Source organism: Hippopotamus amphibius, chromosome 2, assembly GCF_030028045.1.
Source record: "Hippopotamus amphibius kiboko isolate mHipAmp2 chromosome 2, mHipAmp2.hap2, whole genome shotgun sequence".
NCBI classification, from domain to species: domain Eukaryota; kingdom Metazoa; phylum Chordata; class Mammalia; order Artiodactyla; family Hippopotamidae; genus Hippopotamus; species Hippopotamus amphibius.
Window position 1 is genome coordinate 12,465,262 of NC_080187.1, and position 16,656 is coordinate 12,481,917.

The window sequence follows — 16,656 nt, forward strand, 5'->3', positions numbered from 1 at the left end:
TTTGGTTTCTCAGTATATATAAAAATTATGTTTACACTATACTGTATCCTATTAAGTGTGCAGTAGCATGATGTCAAAAATGTGCATACTTTAATTAAAAAATACCTTATTGCTAAAAAATGCTAACCATTGTCTGATGTTGTTGGAGGGTCTTGCCTCTGTGCTGATGGCTACTGACTGATCAGGGTGGTGGTTGCTGAAGGTTGGAGTGTCTGTGGCAATTTCTTAAAATAAGACAATAATGAAGTTTGCCCCAATGATTGACGCTTCCTTTCACAAATGATTTCTCTGAAGCATGCAATGCTCTTTGATAGCATTTTACCCACAGCAAAACTTCTTTCAAAATTGGGGTCGGTCCTCTCAAACCTCGCTGCTGTTTTATCAATTAAGTTTATGTAATATTCTAAATCCTTTGCTATCATTTCAACAATCTTCATAGCATCTTCACCAGGAGTGGATTCCATCTCAAGAAACCACATTCTTAGCTCATTCATAAGAAGCATCTCCTCATCCATTAAAGGTTTATCATGATATTACAGCAATTCAGTCACATATTTGGGCTCCAGTTCAGTTCTCCTTCTCTTGCTATTTCCACATCTGCAGTTACTTCTTCCACTGAAGTCTTGAACCCTTCAAAGTCATCCATGAAGACTGGAATCAACTTATTCCAAACTCCTGTTAATGTTGATATTTTAACCTTTTCCTGTGAATTGTGAATGTTCTTAGTGGCATCTAGAATGGTGAATCCTTTCCAACAGGTTTTCAATTTACTCTGCCCAGATCCATCAGAGGAATTACTATCTATGGCAGCTATAGCCTTACAAAATGTATCTCTTAAATAATAAGACTTCAAAGTCAGAATTACTTCTTGATCTGTGTGCTTCAGAATAGATGTTGTGTTAGCAGGCATGACAACAACATTAATCTCATTGTACATCTCCATTGAACCTCTTGGGTGACCAGGTACATTGTCAGAGCAGTAATATATACATATTTTTAATAAATTTATTTATTATTGGCTGCATTGGGTCTTTGCTGTTGCGTGCGGGCTTTCTCTAGTTGTGGTGAGTGCGGGCTACTTTTTGTTGCACTGCACGGGCTTCTTATTGTAGTGGCTTCTCTTGTTGCGGAGCACGGGCTCTAGGCATGTGAGCTTCAGTAGTTGTGGCACGTGGGCTCTGGAGCACAGACTTAGTAGTTGTGGCACAGGCTTAGTAGTTGTGGCACACAGGCTCAGTTGGTCCGCGGCATGTGGGATCTTCCCCACCCAGGGCTCAAACCCAGTTCCCTGCATTGGCAGGCGGATTCTTAACCACTGCGCCACCAGGGAAGTCCCTGAGCAGTAATATTTTGAAAAGAATCTTTTTTTTCTAAGCTGTAGATCTCATCATTGGGCTTAAAATAATCTAGTAAACCGTATTGTAAATAGATGTACTGTCATTTGGGCTTTGTTGTTTAATTTCTAGAGTACAGGCAGAGTAGATTTAGTGTAGTTCTTATGGGCCCTAGGATTTTTGGAAAGGTAAATGAGGATTGGCTTCAGTTTAATGTCATCAGCTGCATTGGCCTGTAACAGGAGAGTCAGCCTGTCCTTTGAAGCTTTGAAGACAGGCACTCACTTCTCTCTAGCTGTGAAAGTCCTAGATGGCATCTTCTTCCAATATAGGACTGTGTCATCTACATTGAAAATCTGTGCTTTGGTGTAGCCTCTTTCATTGATTATCTTAGCTAGATCTTCTGGAGAACTTGCTGCTTCATCTTGTAATTTTATGTTATAGAGATGGCTTCTTTGCTTAAACCTCATGAACCAACCCCTGCTAGCTTCAAACTTTTCTTCTGCATCTTCCTCACTTCTCTGAGCCTTCAGAAAATTAAGGAGAGTTAGGGCTTTGCTGTGGGTTAGGCTTTGGCTTAAGGGAATGTTGTGATTTGATCTTCTATCCAGACCAATAAAACTTTCTCCATATCAGCAATAAAGCTGTTTTGCTTTCTTATCATTTGTGTGTTCACTGGAGTAGTGCTCTTAGTTACCCTTAAGAACTTTTCCTTTGCATTCACCACCTGGCTAGCTCTTTGGCACAAGAGGCTTAGGTTTTAGTCTGTCTTGGCTTTCAGCGTGCCTTCCTCACTAAGCTTAATCATTTCTAGCTTTTGATTTAAAGTGAAAGATACCACTCTTCCTTTCACTTGAACCCCATTGTGGGGTTATTAACTGGCCTGATTTCAATATTGTTGTGTCTCAGGGACTAGGGAGACCCGAGGAGAGGGAGAGAGGCAGGGGACACTGGTTGATGGAGCAGTCAGGACACACACATTTATCAGTTAAGCTCACCATCTTTTATGGGTGTGGTTCTTGGCGCCCCAAAATAAAATAACATAATATATCATTGATCACAGATCCCCATAACAAATGTAATAATAATGAAGTTTGAAATATTGCAAAACTTAACCAAAATGTGACACAGAGACATGAAGTGAATAAATGCTGTTGGAAAGATGGCACCAATAGACTTGCTTGCCACAGAGTTGCCACAGACCTTCAGTTTGTAAAAAACACGGTGCATATCGGTGAAGCACAATAAATTAAGTGCAATAAAACAAATTGTGCCTGTACCCAAATTTCTCACCATAGTGTACAAGGCCCCCTGTGATTCTTCTCCAGCCTACATCTTAGCCTTTAATTCTACCTGCTCTGCTCTTTCATGTTTCTATTTTACCGCTGGCTACTCTTTTTAGAATTCTAGTCCTCACCCTTCTGGGGGAAGCCTTCCCTGATACTCACCCTTCCCTCCCCCACCAGTCAGATTTAATTGCCTTTTCTTTATGTTGCCATAGAGTCTTATAATAGCACTTATACTATAACTTTCTGTCTACAAGTTTCTTCCCCACCAGCTGCTCAGCTCATTGAAGGAAGGCAGAACTATGTATTAAGTTATATAAATTCTACTTTGTTCCAAAAAGAATTTGTGGTAAGGACATTATTTTCTTTGTACCTTCTTCACGTAGTATCTGATAGGCTGTAGGTACCTCCCCTATCTAAAAGAAAAGAAAAAGTTGGTTGGGGAAGGAGGAAGAGCAGAGTAACTCTGATGGTTTTTTTTTCTCCTTTTTGGTTTTTAGGTTACCAAAAGGGATGAAGACTCTTCCCTGATGCAGCTAAAGGAGGAATTTCGGAGTTATGAGGCTTTACGCAGAGAACATGATGCCCAAATTGTTCACATTGCTATGGAAGCAGGACTCCGTATTTCACCTGAGCAGTGGTCCTCACTTCTGTATGGTGACTTGGCGCATAAATCACACATGCAGTCTATCATTGATAAGGTTTGTGAAATTAGAGATGCTGATTTTATATCATTCTGGTACATTGAAGAGTATTTGAATCTTCTGAAGGGAGTAAAGAGACAACCTATAGGAGATTCCTGTTTTTACATATAAGACTCTTATAATATTTTATCTTTATGATTTTCTCACTTTCAAAGTAAACTAAGAGAGGCAACAGGGAAGCAAATACAGGATATTAGTATAAAAGCAGCCTTGCTTACCAAGTCTGTCATTTATCTATATTCTGATACCAGATATCTGATAAATGTTTTCTAAGTGTCTAATGATGAATTTCATAGGGCAGATTCTGAGGTGAAAATTTAATTCATCATTGATACTCCTACTGTGGAATCTGAAGACACTTGAAAACCTGTTCAGTATGTTGAGTAAGTGAAAGCATTTGAATATAGATAAGTCATAAAAACCAGAGTAAAAAGCATCCTGTTTTCTTTTTGTGTTAGCTGCAGTCTCCAGAATCATTTGCAAAGAGTGTTCAGGAATTGACAATTGTTTTGCAACGAACAGGTGACCCAGCAAACTTAAATAGACTGAGGCCTCATTTAGAGCTTCTTGCAAACATAGACCCTAATCCAGGTATGTGAGAAAATAATGCTTATACTTTTTCTTCCTTTGAGGTAAGTAACACAAGAGATTTATTGCTAACAAATTCTTTTCCTCATCTCATCCCCTTGGTGGACTATTTTAGATGCTGTTTCACCAACTTGGGAGCAGCTAGAAAATGCAATGGTAGCTGTTAAAACAGTGGTTCATGGCCTTGTGGACTTTATACAAAATTATAGTAGAAAAGGCCACGAGACACCTCAGGTAAGCACATTTATTGCACTTTATTGGCTGCGTTGGGTCTTTGTTGCTGCACGCAGGCTTCCTCTAGTTGTGGCAGGCAGGGGCTACTCTTCTTTGCAGTGCACAGGCTTCTCATTGTGGTGGCTTCTCTTGTTGAGGAACACGGGCTCTAGGGCACACAGGCTTCAGTTGTTGTGGCACGTGGGCTCAATAGTTGTGGCTCATGGGTTCTAGAGTGCAGGCTCAGTAGTTTTGGCAGATGGGCAGGAAAGTTCTGTTGCACTTCTGACTGCTCTTAAATTTCTAACAGAGCATCCTAAACATCTTAACAAGCTGTTTGGTTACTAGACTCCTTATGTAACTCCACTGTCACATAGTTTTTACTGTTACTTTTCCTTTGAGAGAAACCCAAGTTTTAGTGCACCTAATGAATAATTCATAGTACAGCAGCAGTTTGGGTAGTATCTTGAATATGAGTTTACTGCAGGTTTTTTTGACCAGTTATAGATCTGATTCCTTCCAAATATTTTGTCTAATTTTTTTTCTCCTTTGCTGCCATACCAATGAATTCATCTTTGTAAATGTGTGGAAGTAAATAAGTTTTTCAGTGTACTTTTGAAGGAGTTAAAGGTAAAATCCTTCATTCTAATAATAAAGTCCATTTATTAAATTACTGTGAGCCAGTCCCTATGTTCGATATTTTGCATATATTATTTCTACTCCTCAAAGCCACCTGCAGATAATTGCTGTTCCCATGCTCAAGTTTAAAGAGGTTAAATAATATGTCTAAGGTCATGGTGGCAGCAAGTGACAGAATTGGTATCAAATCTACTACAAAGTGATTTTTCCACTCCCTGTCCTTATTCTATTAGAAGACATTATAATAGTCAAATATTAACTGAAAGATGAATGTTTCATCTTTATTAAGGTCACAGAAATAACAATGATATCTTAGATTTTGATGCAAGTTATAGCAGTTATGATGAAGTTTTTATATTTTGCCTCATTATTTGTATGAATTTAGCTCAGCCTTAGAAGAAAGTTGTACTCTCAAGTTGACAAATAAATTAGTATTTCTTAATTTTTAGCTTTTGTGGTAAGTTGTATTCTCCCTTTCCTGAGAACATTTAAATGGACAAAATCTATGGCTTTTTTAATGCTTTTTGAAATTGTTTGCTTGATTTTGGTATCATAATTTTAAGATAGCAATGAATTGATGAGAAAATCTTTTATTTTCATGGGCATTTTGTTGCCTGACAAATAAGTAACATAACATTTGAACCAGTTCCACATAATCCTCAGAAGGAATCTCTAAAATGCCAACTCAGGGTTATGCCACGTAACCCATAACAGGAAACAGTGCAGTGGTAGTTGTGTCAGCACAGGAATTACTTATCTAATGTGAAGAAGGATTAAAGGTGTAATCGTAAAATTCTCAAGTCCCAAGAGTGAGTGACAACTGGAATCTTCACTTTTCCACACATTGATTTTCTTTTCGTAGCCTCAGCCAAACAGCAAATATAAGACTAGCATGTGCCGAGATTTGCGACAGCAAGGAGGGTGTCCACGAGGAACAAATTGTACTTTCGCCCATTCTCAGGAAGAGCTTGAAAAGTAAGTAATGAATTTCAGAGATGAAATTAGATTTACATTGTGCAAGCCTTTACATTGAAAAGTAACCTTTTCTTTTGAAACCACGCCTTGTTGCTTCTGGCAGCATGGTTAACATAATAAGTGATTTAGAACCTTATTCAGGTGTCATATTTTAGAACATTGTATATCTGGAATCCATGTTTCTGCTAAGCTCCTGTGCAGAATGAAAATATTCTTAAGCGCAGTCTTATTTGCTCAGGTTCCATTGAAGGTAACAGCTGAGTCCCAGGTAAAATGGTAAAGCAGATACGTTTTCTTTTTTTGGCTTTTGGTCTTTTTAACATTCTTTTTTTCTGTCTTCTTTTTCCTTTCTCTTGTCCTGTGGGTAATCCATTTTTCTATGTCCATTTACCCCCAACATAAAAGTAAATGGATATAAGCTGTAATATATGTTATCCAGGTTTTTAATTGTTTTGTTTTTTAACCAAAGCATTCATCATTGAGATCATACTAAAAATTGATTCCAGCCTTTCTACTGAATAACTGGCCTGTATTATCAACTCTTAATGGACATCTCTCTCTTGTTTTTAGACACTTTAAACCCAATTTGAGCTAATTTTATCCTCTTACACATCTTCTCTTGTATATACCTTCCATCTGCTATCCCCAAGTATACCCTGTCCAGCCAGTTATACATGGCATATTAGAGGAATCATCTTTGCCAGCTTTCACCTGCTTGTCTTAGTCACCAAGTTTTGTCAGTTCAGCTTCCTATCTGTTTCTTGACTCTTCCTTGTTCTTTCTGTCCTTATAGTCTAAGCTGTCATACCCTTTTCTTGATGTATAATTGCCTCCTAAGTAGTCATTTTACAGCTGTGGTTGCCCACGCCCAATCCCATTATTCCCCACAAAATAGGGAGAACTTTGCACATAAGGCTCATTGCAGATAATGAGAAACTTGGACATCCCTGTGGATGAAGATATAAAATCTACCTTGTGGCCTGCAAGACTCTGCATCATCTAGTTTGTGCTGGCCTTTTTTATCTCATCTCAAGCGCTCCCTAATTCTGTTGTCTGCTCAAGCCACGCTGACCTTCTGTCAATGCCTGGAATGCACCATGTTCCATCCTACCTCAGGTGTTTTATATGATTCTGTTCCTTCTAACCTTGCCTGGGGAGCTTTCCATGTGTCTAGCTCATCCTTTCTTTTTCAGGGGGATCCCCCCAATATTTCATACTAACCCAGGTTCCTCTTTGTCATGCTATCAAAATTATAATTAACTTGTCCTGGGGGTTGACAAACTTTTCTGTAGAGATTCAGATAGTAAATGTTTTCAGCTTGGGGAACCAGCCAGTGCTGTCTGTCACAACTGCTCAACTCTGCCACTGTAGCAAAAAAGCCATCATAGACAAGGCATAAAATGGGCGCAGCTGTAAATTGTATTTACAAAAATAGGCAGCTTTGACTCACAGGTGATAGTTTGCTGAGTCCTGATCTACGTATTGAATGTTTGTCTACCTTACTGAAGTGTAAGCTCCATGGACTACATCCATCTTGTTTATTATTGTCTCCTCTCCTCAGTGGCTAGCACTGGGCCCTGCACATAATAAGCCCTACAGCAACAGCAGTGTGATAGAAGATAAATGTGTGTGCACTAGAAAGAAGAGCAGGAACATGCTTCCCTTCTTAGTGTTGTCCCATCCCCCTGGACTGGAAGAGCCTGGAGAGGCTGCAGGAGTCCTAAGAAAAAAGGGTGCTATTTCCATCTAGTCTAGGCAGCTCTATATGATGTACACAGAGTTTTACATCAAGATCACTTTTGAGACTCTAGGAGATGTTTTGAGATTGTCCATACCTGAAATAGAGCTTTTTAGTTAAAATAGAGCTTTTTAGGGGACTTTGCTTGCAGGCATTTCAAAAAGAGAAGAAACTGTGTGATTTCATTGCCATTCTACTCACAACTGTTGCCCACATGAAAATCCATTCTACCTCGTATATCTTCAAATTGGACTTCCTACTCTCCATCTGCAGTTCCTGCTTCAGAATTTTATTTCTTGCCTGAACTTATAATAGTAGCAGTAAAAATAATAATAGTAGCCAAATTAAGTGGTCAGATTTTGTGCCAGGTGCAGTGTTTAATGTTTCACATCTATTAACCCAATTTGTCCATTTCACTGCTATGTGGCTTTTTACAGACATCTCCCTATCTCAGCCAAGATTTTCTTTTGCAAGTAAGGGTCTAATCATGACCATCCTCTGCTTTAAATTTTTAATTTGTTCCTCAGTATATCACTGGTTCTGCGCTCAATCTTACTTTTCCGGCCTTACTCCACCTTTTGCCTTTATTTTATTAAGGTACACCCAGTTTACTACTATACGAATTCTTTCATTCTTCTTTCCCTAATACATGTTTGTCACTATATCATATGCTTTCTTCTTCTCAGATATCATCTTCCCTCTGAAAACTTTCCTGACTTCCCAGGCAGTGTTAGTTGCTTTCTTCACTGTGCTGCCACAGTACTCTATACCTGGTAACTTTATAACTACCAGTTCTCTCACTGTATTGCAGTTATTTATTTACTGGTGTGTATTTTCACTGGACTTCATTTATTTTATGGGTTATTCATCTGTATATTTTCTGCACCTAGCAAGTATTTGACATGTAAACTCAGCATATTTATGTTGAAGGAGCAAATAATCTACAGTTCATATTTCCAACCAGCTTCACACTCTGTTGCTGTTAAATAAAAGAAGAAGAAGAAGAAGAAGAAGGAAAAACAGGGTAATACAAAGAACTAAGGAAGTGGAAGATGTTATCTCATTGGTTAAAAAAAAATGCATGTTGCTACCCAACTCTGGACTTTTTGAGGGTGGAGCCTTTATCTTAGCTCACATAATGTACCAGGAGGAATTCAGCAAATGTTTAACTTAAATAAATTTTATCCCAGCCTGCTTTCTCTACTGTATATATCTCTAACCAAACAAATGCCCCAAATCTCTCTTAAGAATATTTGTGTGGATATATTTTAGAATTTAGGGTATTGGAATCCTGTTCCCAAGAATTGCTGCATTCTGGAGAGTACTAAAATCCTGAGGTCAACCAGCTCAACAGATATTTTAAAAAATTGTTGTTAAGTGCTAGGTACTGTTTGAGGTGCTTATGTGGGGAAAGAGGAACAGTAAACACGTAAACAGACAATTTCAGTTACTGATAAAATGCTGTAAAGTCTGAAGTGGAAACAAGCTTGACATGTTCAGGAACTGGAAGAAAGACCAGTGTGCCTGGAGGATGGAGAATGAGAAGAATGGCAAAAGATAAGGTTGGAGAGGTTAGGCGAGAACCAGATCATACTGGCCTGGTGGACACTGGCAAGGAGCTTGCATTTTATTTTGCAAGTCCTTATAGGGCTTTATTCAGATGGAACAATGAGATTCTAATTTTATCTTAGAAATGTCACACTACATCTGCATGATGTAGACCAGTTAAACTGCTGCAGTGGTCCAGGCATGAGATTGGTAGCTTGGTCCTAGGATTATAGTAATTGAGATGATGAAAAGTAGCCAGGTTTGGGATATATTTTGGAAGTAGAGCTGATAGGACTGATCAAATGTGGGGTATAAAGAAAGAGAAGAATCAACGATGACTCCAAGGTTTGGGGCCTGCATAACTAAGTAATGTCTTTTACTTAGATAGGAAGTGCTTGGGGATAGAAAATCAGTCATTCTCTTGGCCATGTGAAGTTTGAGGCTTACTCCACATTCATGCAGCAAATATTTGGGGAACACCTAGCATACACCAGGTACTGTGCTAAAGATAGATGAATAGGAAGGCAGAATCCTTGCTCTCATGGGGCTGACATTGTAATAGAGGCGATCAACATAAACCAAATAAATAGAAAACATAATATCTGGAACTGATTGGCACTATGAAGAAAAATAACAAGGTTAAGGAGAAAGAGATTGGGAAAGGGGAGATATTTTACATAAGATTGTCCGGGAAGAGATCCTGAAGGATACAGCATTTAAACAGGCACCTGAATGAAGTGATGGTGCGCTATAGAAGAAGAGATAAATTGTAGAAGTGAAGTCTTTGAGAAGGCAAATGGGCTTGGGACCTGGGGCGCAAGTGGAAAGTTTGGCCTGAGTTAGGAACAGGAATTCTTCATCCCTTATTTTAGGCAGAGTGTGTAGGTACAGAAGCAAGAAGGTTGGCAGGACTGGTGATGGAAGGATAAGTATTTCTCCCCTGGTGTCATCTGTTTTCTCTGTTAAGTGGGAGGCAGTATCATCAGCTGTGGTGGGGCTTTGGAGAGTGGAAGGGAAGAGGATGTTAGAGATAGGAAAGTGAATTTAGTAGAGAAGTGTATTAATGTATTGCTTGGCCATTTTAAGTAATTGAGCATAATTTTGAAAAGAGTCTGGTGAGCATGATTGCATGATTTTTCTCTAGCAGCATTCACCTACTTGAGCAGGCACAGAATAAGAGAATAAGTAACAAATTGTATTGGGGTTTTACCAGGTGACTTCAACAGGGTAATTGGGCCAAGGGAGTTAAAGATATTTATAAGGGAGGGATTAGTGGTAGATAATGGATTCTAAGCTGGGTAAGGCAGGGAGCAAATACTTGAGGGAGCTCGTGGACAACTTTAAAAGAATAGGAAGTAATTGGCTTTTTGAAGTGTGAGGTCCAGATTCCAAGCCTACGTCTTTAGCTGCTTAGGTGCTAGGAGTCCAATATGTATCCCTGTTTGTCCCTTACTTTACCTCTCTTGGTTAAGGTTTTACTTCTCTCTTTTAAGAGATGCACAATTAAAACTTTATTTTTTGCCTGCCAGAGCAATCTTAAGGATATTTGAGATTTATCCTTTGAGAATGGAAAGCAAGGAGCAGCTGGGCATTTTGTGCAAGAACCTTTGAGGTGAAGAATGAAGAGCAGGTTTCAGAGCAGCATGTTGAGGAAAGCACAGCCCCCTCCATGCCACCAAACTGCCTTCCTAAAATATAGGTCTGCTCATAACCCTCCTTCTCCAAGAAGTAATCATTGGTTCCCCAGATCTGTAAGACGACATATATAAACTGGCCATAACCTATTGTTTTTTTTAACTTCGTGTTCTATGACTCCACCTTTAGCCAGTCTGATCTGGGAATACTTGTCTTTACTGAGCTTTACTGCTCGGTCAGTGTGTGTAAATGTGTGTGTATGAGAGACGGGAGAATTGAATAATGAAGCTGTTTATAGATACTGAAGGACTAAAAAGGAAACTGTTGTGAAGGCATTGCTTATCACTAACTTTATATTTAATTATGATATGTTTGATTATATGTAACATTAATATCAGATTAATTTATGTATCTGTAATTATGAACCCATATGTGTGTAGTTGTCTTCTATTCATGTAACATAGTTGTTCACCACTTTAAAATACTGGAGGAAGAGCTTAAAAAAAAAAAAGGCAAACTAAAAAAAATCACAAATGTCCTATCAAACTAAAAGTGTTCTTGTAATATAAAAGTAAACCAAAAAAAACACATAAATAAAATAAAGTATCGGAGAGAACATTGACTAGGACTACATTATCATGAAATTTTTGTTGTATGACTAGAAATAAATTTTCTTAATTTATCTGGAATCCAAGATCAAATTGCTTCATATATTAGAATATTGTATCTGACCTCCATAAATAAAACCCCAAATTTAATAACAGATGTATCTTTAATCCAGATTCTTTTTACTTTAGTCACAAACTAATCTGAAAAATAGAGTACTAAATTTCTATATTTTGGTGTAATGTTTAAGATTGAGTTTGGGGTTTTTTTTTAATCTCCTTAAAATTATATGATGCCTTAACAATATGGTAACAACAGAGAATTCTTTCAGTTCTTGCATACTTTTTCATTCTACATTCCCAACTAAATTTGGTATGGTTACTTTCATTTTTATACAGTGTACTTTGTATTCCAATTATACAAAATTGTCAAAACTATCTCCGCTGCCTCAAAATCTTTTTTTGAATCCATTTGTACTTTCCTTGCTATATTAATTATGTGTGTACATATATCTGTTGTGTGTGTATGTATATATTATATATGGCAGATATGCTTTTATGTGGCATCTATCATAGCAGAGTTTGATGTAGAGTGTTTTTGATATTTAGCTGAAGAAACTTTTTTTCAAAGTTGTTCTTTAAAAAATTTTTCCCATTGCTGCCCCCCCACCCCCCCTTTTCTTAACTTAGGGTAAGATTTAGTGAAATATTTACTGATATGTGTCTTGTTTTTGAAACAGGTATCGATTAAGGAACAAAAAGATCAATGCAACTGTAAGAACGTTTCCTCTTCTAAATAAAGTTGGTGTAAACAACACTGTCACAACCACAGCCGGAAATGTCATTTCTGTCATAGGAAGTACTGAAACAACGGGGAAAATTGTTCCAAGTACAAACGGAATTTCAAATGCAGAAAACAGTGTTTCCCAGCTAATTCCACGTAGTACTGACAGTACATTAAGAGCTCTGGAGACGGTGAAGAAAGTGGGGAAGGTTGGCACTAATGGTCAGAATGCTGCTGGGCCTTCTGCAGAGTCTGTAACTGAAAAGTAAGTATTAGTAAACATGTTTAACATGAGTAATTTAACCTTTTTAGAAATGCCTGAGTGTTTTTATTTATCCTGAGGAAAAGCAGTTAATCAGAATTTTTATGTAGAATGTTTCATGTAGTAGAAAAAGCACTAAATACTAAAAAATTTGAGGCTTAGTCCTGGCTCTGCAATTGAGGGAGCTCTGTGACCTTGGAAATTCACTTCAACTCTGGGTTTTGTTTTCTTCAACTGTAAACTGAAGAGATTGGACCAGAATTGAGTTTTTCTCACCTTATTTCCTTGAACTTTAGGATTGAGTCCATAGAGGTGCCAGAAAGGAGCTAAGTAGAAACCTAAGCAGGTGAGATGCTTGAGCCTCCAACCGCTGTTTCAGTTAGAACAGTTCCACTTTATGCTCTGTAGTGATGTGTAGTTGTTAAAAGGGAAGTCTTTGAAGCCAAACTCTGTGGGTTCAAATTCTGGCTCAGTGTTCCCTAGCTGTTTGATCTTAGGCCAGTTACTTAATCTGTCTTCCTCAGTTTACTCATCCATAGAATTGGTATAATAATACTACATTTCATATGTTGGTTGTGAGGATTAAATGAGTTAATATTGCGATGTGCTTTGAATAGTACCTGCCACATAGCACTCACTAAATATCTGCTGCTGTTACTATTATAACTACCATTTTTATCATTACCATTATTGTTTTGGGGTTTCAGCATAAGATTTAATTTGGCAGAAAGGTTTTGGTACTTTAAGAAAAAAGTTTTAAAACTTTCAGATTATATGAAAAGTTACTTCCACCTCTAATATCTCAGGCTTTTGTATTCTTTTAGGGTCTTAAAATCTGAGCTCAAGCATATTCAGATTATGTTGCCCATAAATAAGTTTGTCAATATCTATTATATGCCTTATGGGGAAAAAGCGTTATGCTAGGCACACAGTAAATTGCTAGTGATTTCAAATAATAAATGGATAGGTAGACATTTATATTCTTTATTTCTGCCATTAGCATGTGATAGGGAAATATGTTATTAAAGGATTGTTATAATCTTCCCTCAGAGAGATCTTAGAGAAATTAGAGAACATTGTCTAGTTTAGCAGATGTTATTTACAAACTAATTCTGAGCTCTGTTTTTGGCACTGTTGAAAAATACATGAGATGTATAATATATCTGTGCATTTAAGAAACTTATGATGACATAGTTGGGAAGACAGCATTTACATAAATGAAGCAATATTGGAGTTGAATCAAAGATCAGGAAGATTTTATATTGCTGGGAGAAGTATGATAAGAAGATTTAGATAGGTAGGTTGGCACCAGGTTGTGGGGACCTTGTGTTGAATATATTTAGGAAATGAGCTTTTGAAGGGTTTTGGCAGGGTAAAGTTGTAAAACCATTTTATATCCATACATTGAAATGTTGGCTATTAAAGAGTAAGCTACTAGTACATACTACAATATGGATGAATTTTGAAAACATTATGTTAAGTGAAAGAAGCTAAATACAAAAACCACATATTTATTTTAGAATTCCATTTATGTGAATGTCCAGAATAGGCAAATCCATAGAAGACAGAAAGTAGGTAAGTAGTTGGTAGGGGCAGGGGCTGGGAGAACAAGGGGAGTGAATGCTATCGAGTACAGGTTTCTTTCAGGGGTGATGACTGTTTCAGAATAAGACAGCAGTGATGGTTGCACAATTGGCCAATTGGCATAGTTAATGAAGATGAGCTAGATATACTCCCTGCTTTTAAGTCTTCCAGTAAAGTTTGGGAGACAGACATAAACAGGTATCATATAATATATTCTGAAAAGTACTGTAATGGAGTTGTGTTCCAAGTGTTATTAAAACAGAAAAAAGTAACAATTCTACCTGGAGTTATTGTGGAAGATTTTCTAGAGGTAAGGTGATGACACCTGAGTCATTCCAAAAGTATGGCTAGTTAGGAAGGAAGGGCCTTGTCAGTAGGTAAAAGCATGTAGGTAAGAGCAACTGCTGCAAAGGAGAGCCTAGAATCCTGAAATTCATTTAGGATATAGCTGTAGTAATCTAGCTGTCTGGCTAGAATGGGACTGGAAGTTAGCTTTTTCCTTAAGTCTGTATTTTTGGGTCAGCGTGCATGATTTCATAAAGCTGTGAGCCTTGTCATGGATTTTGGTGCCTTTTTCCTGCAAAGTCTAAGAATTTGCCATTTCAAAGTACTTATCCGAATTTTATGGTATATAACATTCTGATGTGGAGGACCAGATAATCTATGTAAAGCACTTAACATAGTGCCTGAAATGTGCTCAGTAATTGATCATTGTATCAGTGTTACTTACTATTGTTATGAGGAGATCCTAATCATTTTCCCTGTTGCCTTTATTGAACTTCAAAATATAAGCATAACACTAAAATACCTTTAAACTCTAAGCCATTTGTACTTACTATTATTGCCCACAGTTTCTTAGTTATTTTCTACATTTTAATACACAATTACACATAGAAGTAAACATCTGCTAGACTAATCTCTACTAGACTTAAAGGCAGCTCATACTCGTTGTTATTTATACTCTTGCTTGTAAAAGAGCTTCACTAGTTTGATAAAAGCCCTCTAATCTAGTTGAGATGCAGTATATTGAATTTCTGCATCATTAACAAAATCTTCTTGAGTCACCACATATCTCAGTTCTGCCAAAGTTTGACTTCTTCCGAGGGGGTAGGAAGCCATGGCGAGATCCTCTGGAGCTGATTGTGTGGTGACTCAACAAAGAAAATCCTTTGTGTTTAAAAAAAAAAAAAAGAAAGCTAGCAAGCTTGTGTGTTTTGCATCAATTTAATGAGTGGCCATTTCATTGGTATTCAGTTTGTCCAGCAGATATTTACTGAGAACTTACTATGTGGCAGGAACTTTTCCATTTGTCCAAGAAATATTTACTGAGTGCCTCCTGTGTGCCGTGAACTGTTTCAGGTCCTGGGCATGTAGCAGTTAGAAAATGGACAGAAATGGCCTTTCCTCAATGAGTTTACATTTCAGCTAATCTAATGCTTAATATCTAGAACAATCCTTACCTTTACATATCTGTCTTATTTGTGTCAAAAAATTCACCTGGTAAACTATATTGTTTCTGTTAAGAAGTTATTGAACAGGAATTTTTTTTTAAACTTCCAGTAGGAAAAGTCTTTGTTTAAAGTATGAGTAAAAAGGGACTAGGGGGTCAGATTGTGCCTGGAATTTGTTTGCAGTTTTGTTTTTTGTTTTTCACCCTCACCAAAATATGAGATCTGTTACTATAATCTTGTGAATCAACAGTGTAAGGTGATAATGAAATTCATTGCCTTGTTTGCCACTGTGGACATACCTGAAGCATTTTCTGTTAGTAATCACTATAATTTTATGAAAAATTCCTACTGAGAAAGATATAACAGTCATAGATAGTGATTTATCATTTGCCCTTGTTAAATTTTCTCTCCAGTAAAGTTGGTTCTCCGCCCAAGACTCCTGTCACTAATGTAGCGGCTACCTCAGCTGGGCCCACTAATGTTGGAACAGAGCTGAATTCTGTGCCTCCAAAATCCAGCCCATTTATAACTAGAGTACCAGTATATCCTCAGCATTCTGAAAACATTCAGTATTTTCAAGATCCAAGGACTCAGATACCCTTTGAAGTCCCACAGTACCCACAGACAGGTAAGTAATTTTGGACAATTCTAAGAAAAAAAAAGAAACTAATATAACACGTGTTGTAATAAGTTAGTGAATCATTTATATCTGTGTAGAATATCTACATTAAAGAAAGTAATCCTTTGGGCTATGTGACCCCTAAGTTTTCTTCCTGTCCTAAGAATCTATGATTCTACATACCAATAGTTTTAAGATTCTTATTCCTATGAATCAAATGTAAGGTCCATGGATGAGCTTTAGGGAATTCTGTATGTCCTCTGAAATAGTATACTAAATGTCTGGCTTATATATATTGAAATATAATTTTGGAAAGACAACACACAGCTTATATAGATTATGAAACAGGTCTTAACCTCTGCTCTCAAAAGGGTTATGAGCCAATGATGTAACTAATTACTTAATCCAAAACCTGTGGCAATACATGCCCTAGAAGGAAATTTACCAGCCATCTGTTAATAGCTCAGGTGTTTTTAAGGAGCAGTGTAACAAAATATTTAACGTTAATGATCTTCATATAGTGGTGTCTTGAAAGCATGTACTGTCTTTCTAAAATAAACCAGGGGTGACTAAAGTAGAGTTCAAAGCTTATTTTATTTTCCCACATTAAAGGTTGCTTTAGATTTTAAACCATTATAAAATGTTAAATTTTACTAAGATTACATTAAATATTCCTCTTTCCAATTTTCAA

At 37.3% G+C, this 16,656-nt stretch overlaps 1 protein-coding gene and 1 non-coding gene across 3 annotated transcripts in view; both read left to right on the top strand.

Moving 5' to 3' along the window:
- RC3H2 (ring finger and CCCH-type domains 2) overlaps positions 1–16,656 on the top strand; it is a 50,839-nt gene that overhangs the window by 22,856 nt on the left and 11,327 nt on the right. For both annotated transcript variants that reach the window (XM_057721057.1, XM_057721058.1), the window contains exons 6-11: positions 3,121–3,321; positions 3,783–3,915; positions 4,028–4,146; positions 5,627–5,739; positions 12,006–12,314; positions 15,760–15,974. In XM_057721057.1, the coding sequence (XP_057577040.1) occupies positions 3,121–3,321; positions 3,783–3,915; positions 4,028–4,146; positions 5,627–5,739; positions 12,006–12,314; positions 15,760–15,974 (1,090 nt within the window). The remainder of the gene's footprint in view (positions 1–3,120; positions 3,322–3,782; positions 3,916–4,027; positions 4,147–5,626; positions 5,740–12,005; positions 12,315–15,759; positions 15,975–16,656) is intronic.
- On the top strand, positions 3,583–3,693 carry LOC130847254 (small nucleolar RNA SNORD90). The gene has a single exon (XR_009052037.1). It is a non-coding gene; the product is annotated as a small nucleolar RNA SNORD90 (small nucleolar RNA).